At 41.0% G+C, this 13,186-nt stretch overlaps 1 protein-coding gene and 1 pseudogene across 2 annotated transcripts in view; one reads left to right on the top strand and one right to left on the bottom strand.

Annotated features, from left to right (window-relative positions):
* The window catches only part of FBXW8 (F-box and WD repeat domain containing 8), a 103,968-nt gene that overhangs the window by 6,806 nt on the left and 83,976 nt on the right, over positions 1-13,186 (bottom strand). For both annotated transcript variants that reach the window (XM_069496910.1, XM_069496911.1), the window contains exon 8: positions 10,546-10,673. In XM_069496910.1, coding sequence (XP_069353011.1) covers positions 10,546-10,673 — 128 coding nt within the window. The remainder of the gene's footprint in view (positions 1-10,545; positions 10,674-13,186) is intronic.
* On the top strand, positions 2,443-2,482 carry LOC138402009 (U7 small nuclear RNA; annotated as a pseudogene).

Below are 13,186 nucleotides of genomic sequence, written 5' to 3'. Positions count from 1 at the left end.
AGGGTCATTTCCATGGATTCTGAAAGAAATGTGGTAACACCCATTCCTAATGAAAAGCCTGAAAATACAGCAATATATTATCACCATTATTATCTCACATTGTTTTTTAAAAAATCAGATTATGAAAAGTATAGAAGTTGGAAAGAAATGGGTACATTTATCAGAGAAGACAATACAAGAGAATTTAGTAGTAATTCAGAATTAAATATACATAATATGCTAAAATCAACAGTTGTGTTATATACAAATAACCATGAATTTTAAAAATGTAACCAAAGATCCCACTTGTTATAGCAATTAAAGGCAAAAAATACTCTATAATAATTTTCTCAACTTGGAGCTCTACCACATACAACAAATAAATTATAAAGGGTTCAAAGAGTTAAACATTAATTAAAAATATTCAGAATAGGGAAGGCCTTTCTAAACATAACAAAAACCAGCAGCCTGGCCGGGCGTGGTGGCTCACGCCTGTAATCCTAGCACTCTGGGAGGCCGAGGTGGGTGGATTGCTCAAGGTCAGGAGTTCGAGACCAGCCTGAGCAAGACCCCGTCTCTACTAAAAATAGAAAGACATTATATGGACAACTAAAAATCTATATAGAAAAAATTAGCTGGGCATAGTGGCGCATGCCTGTAGTCCCAGCTACTCGGGAGGCTGAGGCAGTAGGATCGCTTAAGCCCAGGAGTCTGAGGTTGCTGTGAGCTAAGCTGACGCCACGGCACTCACTCTAGCCTGGGCAACAAAGTGAGACTCTGTCTCAACAACAACAACAACAACAAAAAAAAAAAAAAAAACAAACCAGCAGCCATAAAAGAAAAGATTAACTATATACAACATAAAAGTGTTTATTTTTCCCCCATATACGAAAAACTAAAGTCGAGTCAAATAATGAACTGGGAAAAATGTTTGCAACAAAGAGTGCTAACTTCTCATAATAAATTCCTTCAAATTAAAGACTGACAGGAGAGAAAAAAAATTTGTAGAAAAATACTAGTACCTTTTAAACATGTGTAAGATGATTAAGCTTACTGGCTATAAGAGAAATAACATAATGAAACTACAATGCAATATCACTTTAACAAACATCCTTCCCTTTTGACCTAGCAATTGCACTTCTAGGCATTTAGTTAGGATATATCTACACACATGTACACCTATACATGAGGCCATCAGCCACAGTCCTGCTTTCAGTAGCCCGAGAGAGGGCTTCTGTTTCAGACAACTTGTTGACCCTTCCACTGGAAGTTACTTAATGATGCTGGATAAAACATAATGTCCTTTTAAGTCCACTGCTGAGCTCACACAGTGACTCACCCAGGGCCCAGGCTGCAAACCAGACCGGGGACTGTGTGGCCACGTGGTGGGGGTAAGGCTGTTGGCAAGTGCCAGACCAGTGGGTTTGGAGCTTAACACCATGCGGGGCAGGATCATAAGGCTTGGGCCGACCTGAAACGGGGAGCAGAGTGCTGAGATTCTTGTCTTAAAAAAAAAACATAGAAAGCTTCTATAAAAAATTGAAAAAATTGAATTTGAGCAGTTAAGGGACAAGGAGGATAGAAGGGGATGGTTCAGCTTATATCCAGTAGAAGTTACAGGAGAAAATAACATATGACAAAGCAATATTCAAATAGTTAATGGCTGTTATTTTCCTAGAATTGACAACATTCAGACTCAATGTGTATTAATCAGAATAAGAAGAAATACACACATAAGAGTAGAATAAAAAATGGGAAAACACAAAAGACAAAGAGGCCTTAAAAGCAACCTGAAGGAAAAAGACATTACCTATTAAGATAATAAGACAAGAAAAATTAGAAATAATGTTTAAGTTATCATGAATTGGAATGACTGGATGTCGGTGGCACGAATAACTAGCACATCAATGAGTGACTGCTTTAGCAATTATGGTACAGCCGTTAGAGGGGCAGTGGTGTGACCAGGGGTGCACTGGGGGGACACGTGCGTCCAGGCTACGCGTGTGGACAGCCCTGGAGGACGCTCATCGCTAGGCGGTCACAGCGGGAGAGCCCGCCTAGGCTGCAGGAGGGGAGGCTGCACAGCAGACTGACTTCTCTGTGCCACCGTGTGCTTTTGAATTGCATGGTGAATGCGCATGCTACCTGTGTAAATAAAACTGAAAAACTTTAAAGATAAAATTCTGGAAGGACATCCTCAAAACCTCAACAGCAGTGAGCCTGGAGAAGAGGAATGGCAATGGAAGAATGAGGGCGATAAAGGAGGCTTCTACTCCTTACTCTGGATACTGCCACGTTGATAAAACATGCCTGGGAGGGGCACTGAGTGGTGGGCGCACAGGCATCCTCAGTTATTCTCGAAACTATACATGTACCTTATAAACTCTCCCATATGTATGCTCTGCTTCATAATCTTAAAAATACATTCTTTCTTTTGTAGGTAATGGTAGTCTTAGGACACAGAAATGTTACAGCTCTTTTAGAATTTGTCTAGTAAATTCACCGGAAGACCCCTCCCCACGCTAAAAAGAAAAAGAACACAAAGAAGAGACCATGAATTCTTCCTGCGAAGCCACGCAGGTGACTGAGAGGTCTGTGGCTACAGAACTCCACTCAGTCCTGACTTTCCAGTGAAGGCTCTAGACTAGGAAGACAGAGAGCATGAAGTTCACTTTGAAAACAAAGGTCTGTCTCTGTTAGTATTTAGGCACACCTATCTTTAGGTATTTGTAGGTAAGAGCTAAGGCTGTTTGGACAGAGGAGAGAGAAAAAGTTTAAGTGCTGTAAAAGGAATGCCGGCCGTAGGCTATAAGGGGAACTGGAAAAGGGCGTGGGGGGGGCGAGGGGGCAGACATTCTCAGCCCAAGTACTCTTCAGTGCATGTTCGGTTAATAAGCGTCTATTTTGCTGCGGTGATTTCCATAAAGAGCTCCTCTGTTGAATATTTATACTCCATAATTTACAGTTTGGCTGTTAAGGAGACAAAGGCAAACACAAATTTGGTCCAGAAGTTCAAAGTTTGCCATCTGTTTTCCTATTGTATTTAGATACCAGCATGGATGGCTCCAAACAAAATAAACAAATACACCAAAAGATACAGCATTAGTGTATTTTTTATCACAAAGAAAAACACAAACGGGCCAAAACACAACTGAGCTTCTCCCCACATGAGAAAAGGAAAAACATTTTTCTGACATCTCCTTGCAGAGTATCACTCTGGCTTCTTGTTGACAGAAATAGCAAACACCACAGTGTGCTAAGTCCGTGCGAGCCATTCAAAATCACATTAAGAAACAGGTACCTGCCTCGAACATCTGACAGTGTGCAGCACCGAACCGAAATGCAGTGTACCCTGGCACGGCCTGTAACCTCAGCACTCAAATCAAATACTCAACACAGGGAAACAGGTAGCACAGCAAATGGGCACAAAATATGCCAAGACAACTGATTCCAGGGACAAAAAGAAGCCAATGGTAGATATTGTGAATCCTGATCTAGCGAGTGTTTCATCAACTTTGCCTGCTGAAAAGAAAAATAATTGGTCTGAAAGCTGTAATTGTATTATGTTTAATATTCATGGTTGGGCTTGGAGGACTGTTCCAACACTCCCTCTCTCCAGCCCCTCTCTAATGAAAATCACACCATGGGAGTCAGCTTTAGCCCGCCAATTAAAACAAAAGACACCAGAACCTTCCAAAGACTCCAACAGAGGAGCATCCATCTGATGGGCAGGAAATCGTGCTGGAACTGAGAGGGAGGCACGCTCTGGTTGGTCCTGTGTTAAGAGCTTTGAATAACTTATTATAACACTTGCAGATGGAGCAAATGCAACATTTACGCCCCAATCACTCTCTCTCTAACAGCAGGCAGCAGTACCACAAGCACACAACTCTCTATTTGTCAGGGCGAGGAGTAAGCTCTGAGACTCTTTAATTGGGGGGTCCCAACTCAGGGCTCGTTTCCTATTGGTTTGGGTTAAATAGTCCCACACGATAATAAGGCAAACTGTACTTGAAGCCTATTCAAGACTCTGGCTCGGCAGTTTCATTACAAAGGACCTGACCTTCAGCTATATTTCTGTCCAGAAAATAAAGGGAACAAGCAATATGGCATTAAAACTTTTTTTTTAATGGCCAAATTAATCAAAACCACTAGCATTTTTTTTTTAATCAATACATGAGTCTGGTTGGTCTCACTGAACCAGGGCTATTAAAGAGTATTTTAAATATTACCTTATATGCCAAAATCAATAGTTTTATCTACATAGCACTGATGATGGTCTTCAGTGTAAGATTCATTTAAAAATGGCAACTAGAAAAAAATGTATTTTCAGGTAGAACTGCCCAGTTTAATCCAACTAGGCACAGCTTAGTGCTCTCTGTATTTTAATGCTGTATCTCTGAAGTTCTCTGTATACAGAACATAAAATCAACATGGTCAAGAGTACCACGCCCTTCACTGCATCTTCCTGGACCGCAGTCTAGCCTCGTTGGCATTAGATGGTCTTAAAGAGCTCTGCTAAACCCAAAACTCTGGGATCCATAACAAGCCAGCCCTGTGGACGATGATGATAATGTATATAATGCCAAAACAAATAAGGTACTACACAAGAGACTTGAAAGCATACATCCACCCAAAAACTCGTATGTGAATAATAGCAACATCATTCATAATAGCCAAAAGGTGGAAACAACCCAGATGTCCATTAACTGATAAGTGGATACAATGTGGTATATCCATACAAGGGAGTATTATTTAGCCATAAAAAGGAATGATGTACTGATACATGGTACAACATGGGTTTATCTGGAAAACACTATGCTAAGTGAAAGAAGCCAGTCACGAAAGGTTATATATTACCTCATTCCAATGTCCAGAACAGGCAAATCCACAGAGAAAGTAGATCAGTGCTTGCTTAGAGCTGAAGGGTCTGGGGGGAAATGGGGAGTGAGTGATAACAGGTACAGCTTTTCTATTTGAGATGATAAAAATGTTCTAAAATCGTGATGGTTGTACAACCATATGAACTTACTAAAACCACTAAATTTACAATTTAAATTGGTGAATTATATGTTATATAAATTGTATCTTGGTAAAGCTCCTTAAAAATAAAAAATAAACTTGAGAATATGGGGAGGATCAACTATGGGATTTGTTGCTTCAATGAATGTTGCCGTAGCAACCCAGTAAGAGCATGACATTTGCCCTTAGCACCAATTCTTGATCCTCGGTAGCAGAGCGCGGATAAGCTTCTCCCTGCTAGACCCCCAATTTCATTAGTGAGGACAAGCAGATCACAGACAAGCACACTGAGAGTAACAGAATAGGAAGGGCCCTCATTTAATATAGCTTTCTACTGCCAACTACAGCGTTGATTTAAGTCACTGAAAAGAAAGTGGGAGTTCTAATTCTGGCCAAGATGGAGTAAGCACATTGCCGCCTCTCTCCTGCTGACTACTACTAAAACCTGTGGACAAAATACAAAAAACAAATATCTGAGGACTCAGGAGAGTCAAACCCAGAGGAGCGGCTGTACGGGGGAGGAGTTTCCCATTTCTTCCCTTTTTTTCTTCCAGCCTTGCCCTGAGTATGGGCTCCAGTAGCAGAACTGTGTGGTGCAGGAAGCTAAAACTCTAATAGATTAAACTCCAGCTTTCTGACCAGAGGAACCAACAAAAAGGGCCCTTGCGGTCCCCAAAGAATGGGGGTCAGGGTCTGGCGGGATTTTTTTCCCTCTTTTTTCTCTTATGGTTTTGCCCCAAGGACAGTCCACAGTCACAGAGCTGCATGGTGGTAGCGATGAAGGCAGGTAAGACTCTGACAGAAACACCATCTTTCTGGCCATAGGACTGAAGGGAAGGAGCCCCTGAATGCTGGAAAGTGCGCAAATGAAGAGAGGAGGAACCTGAGGGTTCCCGTAATACTGTGTACAAACTCACGCCAATCCCAGGCTCATCCCTGAGCTGTGCAGGACAGAGCCAAAGCAGCACAGCAAAGGCTTTGAGAACTCAACTAAGATTTAAACCACTGCCAAGTCTCACACTAACCTCCGAGTGGCATGTGTGCAGGACAGATGGAAAAGAGCACAGGAAATGCTTTGGAGACTGAACTGACACTGGAATCACCACCCAGAGATGGCAAGACTGAACGTGCAGTCTGAACTTAACCAGGCTGACGGCCTGTTTAATTTAAAAAAAAAAAAAAAAAAAAAATCGACATTCTTCAGAGGATTATGTAACAGGATACAAACAGAACATTTACAATGTCTAGAATACAATCCAAAATTACTTGACATGCCCTAAAACATAAACAAGACAGGAAAATATGACCCATTCTCAAAGTAAAAAAAAAAAAAAAAACAATTAACAGATGTCAACTCTAAGATAACCCAGATTCTAAGAATCATCAATGACTTTAAAGCACCTATGGTAACTATGTTCCATGAAGTAAAAGTAAAATGAACAGAAAGAGTGACATTCTCAGCAGAGAAAGAGAAACTATAAAAAAAGACCAGAATGGAAATGTCGAACCCAAAAACATAAAACCTGAAATAAACTCACTGGACGGGCTCAACTGCAGAATGGAGATGACAGAGGAAAGAGTGAACGTGAAGTCAGATAAGAGGAAGTATACGCACTCTGAAGAACGGAAAGGTAGGCTTGGGAAAGAAAACAAACAGGGCTTCGGTGACCTGTTTGTTGGCCAATTTCAAAATGTCTAACATTCACAAAACTGAAGTATCAGAAGGAGGGAAGAAAAGGATTAGTGCAAAAAAACTACTTGAAGAAATAATGGCTGAAAACTTCCCAAATCCGGTAGAACACATAAATTTACAGTTTCTAAATGTTCAATGAACCCCAAAGAGAGTTTAAACTCAAAAAAAAAAAAAAAAAAGGTTTATTTCCTACAGACTTTTTCTTAGTAACACATTCAAGCTTCTCATAAACATTCTAATTCCTAAGCTAGTAATTCATTTTTGCCTTCAGTGAACAAATAATATACTTTATGAAAACACCATTCATTGTAAGAAGCACTGTTATTTTACATGACAGTCTAAAATGCTGCCAATTAATTTTATGGTGCCATTGTAAAGATCTGTTCTGATTTCACAGATGTAAAAATGTTCTTTTAAAAAATTGCATTTTAGACTAAATATAAAACATATAGTGTTAGGCACTCTCTGAGCACTAGTACTACACAGACAAAGTGGTAAAGAGAACAGACACAAGCAGTCAGTCCCAATACTGAACATTTATCACTCCTCCGGTAACATTACCCACTGCTCGCTCTTTTTGGTCTTTGCACAAAAGACAATATTCATTTAGAAAACCTCATTGATCTATATTCATAAAACTCCTGTGCAAAATCCCACTCCCCTATGCCCTCCCTCTGCGCAAGGGAAAAAGCACAATCTAACAATACCTCAGTTTCCACCCTAATCATTCTCTTATTCTTCATCAGACCATTTACTCTACTTTTTCTTGAAAGGATGACAGGCTAGGTATTTTTTTCATTTTTAATTTAAGCCTATTGTTTTCCCCCAAAATAAAATTCCTTGCAAAATTTCACCCATGTTTGCACACTACTCAAACTGATTTCTTTACTTTAATGAAAAATCACTTTGTTTTTGTCTTAACCTGGGACAGTTTTTTTTTTTTTTTTTTTTTGAGACAGAGTCTCACTTTGTTGCCCAGGCTAGAGTGAGTGCCGTGGCATTAGCTTAGCTCACAGCAACCTCAGACTCCTGGGCTTAAGCGATCCTACTGCCTCAGCCTCCCGAGTAGCTGGGACTACAGGCATGCGCCACTATGCCCGGCTAATTTTTCTATATATATTTTTAGTTGTCCATATAATTTCTTTCTATTTTTAGTAGAGACGGGGTCTCGCTCTTGCTCAGGCTGGTCTCGAACTCCTGACCTTGAGCGATCCACCCGCCTCGGCCTCCCAGAGTGCTAGGATTACAGGCGTGAGCCACTGCGCCCGACCTCCTGGGACAGTTTTATGTACCTTTAGAGTCCAATTCATTCTCAAGTTATTTATAAAGTACTAAGAACACAGTGAAAATTAAGCTCTTTAAATAAAACAGCAAAAAATTGCATCGGTCATTAAGTGACAGCCAAGGACGCAGTTCTCTTCGTAGTATGTGACCCCTTACTCCCACTTCTGAAATAAAACATGAGCTGTACAAGCCTGGACATGCATCTCTACCAAGATCTTACTCATAGCTATTTAAGCCTTTAGGGGGAAAAAAACCTAAGACTCCCCTCTACCATAATTCCTTCTCTTTTTCTAGATGTTCAATTTTTATTAAAAAATAAATAAATAAAAACACCACCAGATTTTTAACCCCTGCATTTCAAGTGTGTATTGCTGACCCAGCTAGAATACTCAGCGTATTCTTATTCGTGATGGCTGCCCTGATGTGCCAATAGTGGGCAAACAGCTGGCGTGCTCTAGGACTAGCCCTGATCACATGCCGGTTTGGATACCCCACCTCCAACTCTAAGTCACTAGTCTGTTCCTTTCATCCCCAGCGACAAAGGGTTTTTAAAAAATGTAATACTGGTTTACTAATCAGATGGACTTAACGTGGCCAAATTTGCACTTCAAACTGACAAGACAGGCCTTTTACATGGGGCATGGAGTACACTGGCAACGGGTACAGTAGGCAGCCCTGTGCCAGAAGAAAAAGTCAGCTTTACTGAGTATATACAGTCATCCTTCAGGGTCCACAGGGAATTGGCCCAGAAACCCCCACGGATACGAAAATTCATAGGTGCTCAAGTCCCATTTTATATATAAAATGGCATAAATGCATATTTGCATATAACCTGTGCACATCCTCCCACATAAATCATCTCTACATTATTTATAATACCTGATACAATGCTGACACATCATTTCATTCCCATGGATTCAATGTAGTACTCAGCATGCCGCAAATACAAATTTTACTTTTTGGAACTTTGTGGAAATTTTTTTTCCCCGAGTATGTTTGATCGGGGAGGTTGGTGGGATCCGTGGACGCAGAACCCACAGATAGGGAGGTGTCTAAGTGACAGTACGATGTACAGCTGACAATGGTCATGACACTGTGGCTTTGAACTGGGCGAACTTCATGCAGGAAACAAAGGTTTCTTCTCTGCAACATCCTTTTGGTTTCCTATGAGCCTAGCTGTGGGTTGGACACCCAAATGCTCATGTTGCAAACAACTCTGCGGCATCATCTACAATCCCAAACAGCCCCCTACGTTGGCTCTTTTCGAAAACAAGTCACTGCTAGGTCCCCATCTACAGATCCTAGGACATAAGCTTGGAGCCTTTGTATAGCTCAGTCTGGAAACTAAAATGTGGGAGTAAAAACTACAAACTGCTTTGCTTCGTTTGCTGTGCCACATGTAGGGCCACTCATCCAGCCTAGTTTTTTAAGAGGCCTAGCCTAGTGTGTGCCCGGACACACACGGAGTTCAATTCTCAAGCCATCAGAGTGTCAGCCATTTTAGGAGGCCTTGGGGAAAAATGACCGAGTATTTTTTCCCAATAAAGCATACTCACATCATCTTTTTGCTCAAAGTGAGGGGTGGGTAGCTAGAGGGGTGAAGGTCGGGAGTTGAAAATATTATTTGACAAAATAATTATTTGTGCAAGCTGCTGCGCTGGCGGGACAGGTCTGGGAGTTGGCACGGAGGAGTACCCGCCTCACGATCTGATACCCGCCACCGAGCAGCCACCACCTGCAGCCCGGGGCCGGGCCCAGGGGAGGGGCGCCAGCAGCCCCTGGCTTTCAGCCATGCTACCTCTCTTCGGGGCACTGGATCAGACACAGTAGATAACCAGCCAAAAAAAGAAAGAAAGAAAAGGAAAAGACAAGGGGAGAGGGGATGGGGAGGGAGGAAAAAACCTAAAATTTGGACTCAGAGGGTCTTTTCAAATACTTTAATCCTTTCGTACTGATGGTTCCTGGAGCGTCTGGGGCTGGCACCAGACCCTATACCAGGAAAATCCGACTCCCTAAGCCAACGCGTTAAAGAGAAGACTGCTAATCAGCTAAATAGAAACTGGAATCTGTTCACATGAAGTCTCTTTTTTCTTCCATCACCAGAGGGACACCATAGTGTTCTGAAATACACTCTTGACATCATTTGGCAGGCAACCCTATTTTGCTGAACATGATTCATCCCTTAGGTTATTGTTTTTAATATTAGAAAGTGAGCTTTTAAGTGCCAAACAAATTTTGCAGCAGGGGGACAAAAGATATTCCAAGTGGTCTCACTGGACCTTCCACCAACTGTGTCCACCAAATGGCTTAAAAGCAAACCTTCCCGTGGCGCTTCAGAAATGAAGCAGACACACAGCTATGTCCAACTATTACCTAATACAAGACTTCGTTCTCCAAGTGCGGAGTGTTTATAGGATCAGGGCCGAACTCAGGTGGGCAGAGCAGTGGAGTGAGAATCGAGGAGTATGAGCAACAGAGAAAATGAGCAAGCATGGAGGAGGCCAAGTGGCCGGGCCGCAGCAGAAGCTGCAGGGGCCACAAAGGCTGCCTCTTCGACCCAGACATACCTCCTGTCCATGTTGCCACTGACCATGAGGTTGGGAGGGCTGTCCCTGAGGTTGACACAAGTGAAGTCACCAAGAGAATTACCCAGCTTCGAGAGGCAGCGTTCTGCTTCCAGGCTATACACCAGGATCTGACAAAGGAAGAAAAATACGTGGGTGGCATAATTCCATCAACAGACCAACATTCAGCACTTTTCATTTCACCATCGTCCAGGGCAGGATCATCAGCACTCAGCTCCTGTTAAGATGTCCTGCGCTTAATTTCCTGACTTTTGCTAGGGATATGGCTATTAGAATGACAAAAAGAAATGCAAAAAAAGATAGAGGAAAATCCAAAGACTTCTCTTCATGCCAAGGTGCAAACTCTGGACACAAAGGAAAACTCCAAACAGGGAAATCAGGTATTCTAATTTCTTAACAAAGGAAAAAGGTCTGTAAACTAAGGGTCACTGACTGCTTCTGATTCGGCACTAATGGGAAAGCTGACAAGGGACCAGGAGGCTTGCAGATGAGCCAGCATGGGTTCTATTCCTGTATTTACACCAGAGAAGGTAAAAGCAACAACACTACACGTATCCAGGAAGGTGAGGTTTGCATAGTTAGCCGTTAGATGATTCCTTTGGACTAAACCATAAACCAAAACACAAACTCTTACTCCCAAACATTTCTCTCTTCAGTCACTGTCCACTTGCTAATTTTAGGAAGCTCTGTTCCATAAGGTGTGAAAGGAAATAAGAAGGTACCCTTGATCTCTAGACAATGCATTTGTTATATTAGAATATTTCTGTTCTAGCAAAAAGAAAAGAAAATCAGATGATTCATAAGGAATCTTCCTGAAAATTAAGTCTTTTACAAAAAAAAAAAAAAAAAACCCCAAACAAACAAACAAAAAAAACTTAGTGATTCAACTTAATCCGATTAACATTAAATGCTTGGCCGGGCGCGGTGGCTCACGCCTGTAATCCTAGCACTCTGGGAGGCCGAGGTGGGCGGATCGTTTGAGCTCAGGAGTTCGAGACCAGCCTGAGCAAGAGCGAGACCCCACCTCTACTAAAAATAGAAAGAAATTATATGGACAGCTAAAAATATATATAGAAAAAATTAGCCGGGCATGGTGGCGCATGCCTGTAGTCCCAGCTACTCGGGAGGCTGAGACAGGAGGATCGCTTGAGCTCAGGAGTTTGAGGTTGCTGTGAGCTAGGCTGACGCCACGGCACTCACTCTAGCCTGGGCAACAGAGTGAGACTCTGTCTCAAAAAACAAAACAAACAAAAAAAAAAAACAAAAAAAAACATTAAATGCTTGCTGTGGACTAGTCACCATTGTAAATGCTGAGGATACAGTCCTTGCCCCAAAATTCACAGTTCAGAAGCCTCTTCATTAATACACACACCAAGTTCTAAGCACACTACTGAGCATACTATTTTGTTGATCATGTGGCTAATATTTTTAAATTAATCAATGAACTCAAGTTTTAATATTAATAATTTGCAGAGATTTCTCCTCTGAGTACACACGTGGAAATAATGTGCTTTCTTTTTCTTGTTAACCTATACATTTATCACTTATCAGTGTACAGATTTTTATTTTGGTATTGAGAAGTTAATAATGAACAGTCTCATTGTCAACACATTTCTAACAAGTGAATCATTGGAAATTCCTAATAGTCAAAACAGCACTATAAAAAAAATATTAACTACTACTAATAGCTTCTGAAAGGAAAGAGAACATTTTTTTTTTTTTTTTTGGAGACAGAGTCTCGCTCTGTTGCCCTGGCTGGAATACAGTGACGTCATCATAGCTCGCTGCATCCTCAAACTCCTGGGCTCAAGCCATCCTCCTTCCTCAACCTCCCAAGTAGCTGAAACTAGGTATGTGCCACCACACTCAGCCAATTTTTCTATTTTTTGTAGAGATGGGGTCTCGTTACATTGCTCAGGTTGTTCTCAAAATCTTGGCCTCAAGCAATCCTCCCACCTTGGCCTCCCAAAGTGCTAGGGGTACAGGCCTAAGCCACTGCACCTAGCCCAATTTCAAAATTTAAAATGCCTTCTTAATCCATAAAGACTACAGAGAACAAACTAAAATGCAGTTGAAAATAAAAGTTTCTGACTCAAAAAATTTCAACAATTTTAAAATATCCAAAATAAAATTCTTCTTCCAAGTTAAGAATATTGACATAATCAAATCTTCTATTTTCAGTACATAATCTAAAAATTACATAAAATCAGCTCCTGGAGGGAGAAAAATAAATGAAAAACAACCTCATGGTCTATTACAGAGGCAATATTCTTTACCTACTCATCATTACAGAACATTTAATATTTTGGACTCAATATTTTCTTGTTTTTAAAATACTTCAACTTCTATAGCAGGAAAGTAGGCCTTAAATTAGCAAAATGTCCATGGTAAATATAAGAATTGAAATCTGATATTGGGTAGGTTCATATGTTTTTACTTTTTCTACAAGTTTTTTGTGGATGAATCATTTCTAAGTGATAGAGTGAGATCTAATCCCTCTCCAAAAAGACTCTGCAAATTCATCATAAAGGCATCTAAGTTAGTAGTCAAGAATCAAATAGTTTCTAAAATGTTTAATAATTCAATGACTCAGAACTATCTGAAGAGTACCTTTACCATTACG

The sequence above is a fragment of the Eulemur rufifrons genome, chromosome 21, assembly GCF_041146395.1.
Source record: "Eulemur rufifrons isolate Redbay chromosome 21, OSU_ERuf_1, whole genome shotgun sequence".
NCBI classification, from domain to species: domain Eukaryota; kingdom Metazoa; phylum Chordata; class Mammalia; order Primates; family Lemuridae; genus Eulemur; species Eulemur rufifrons.
Note: the sequence above shows the minus strand (reverse complement) of the source record. Positions and strands in the feature narration are given on the sequence as shown.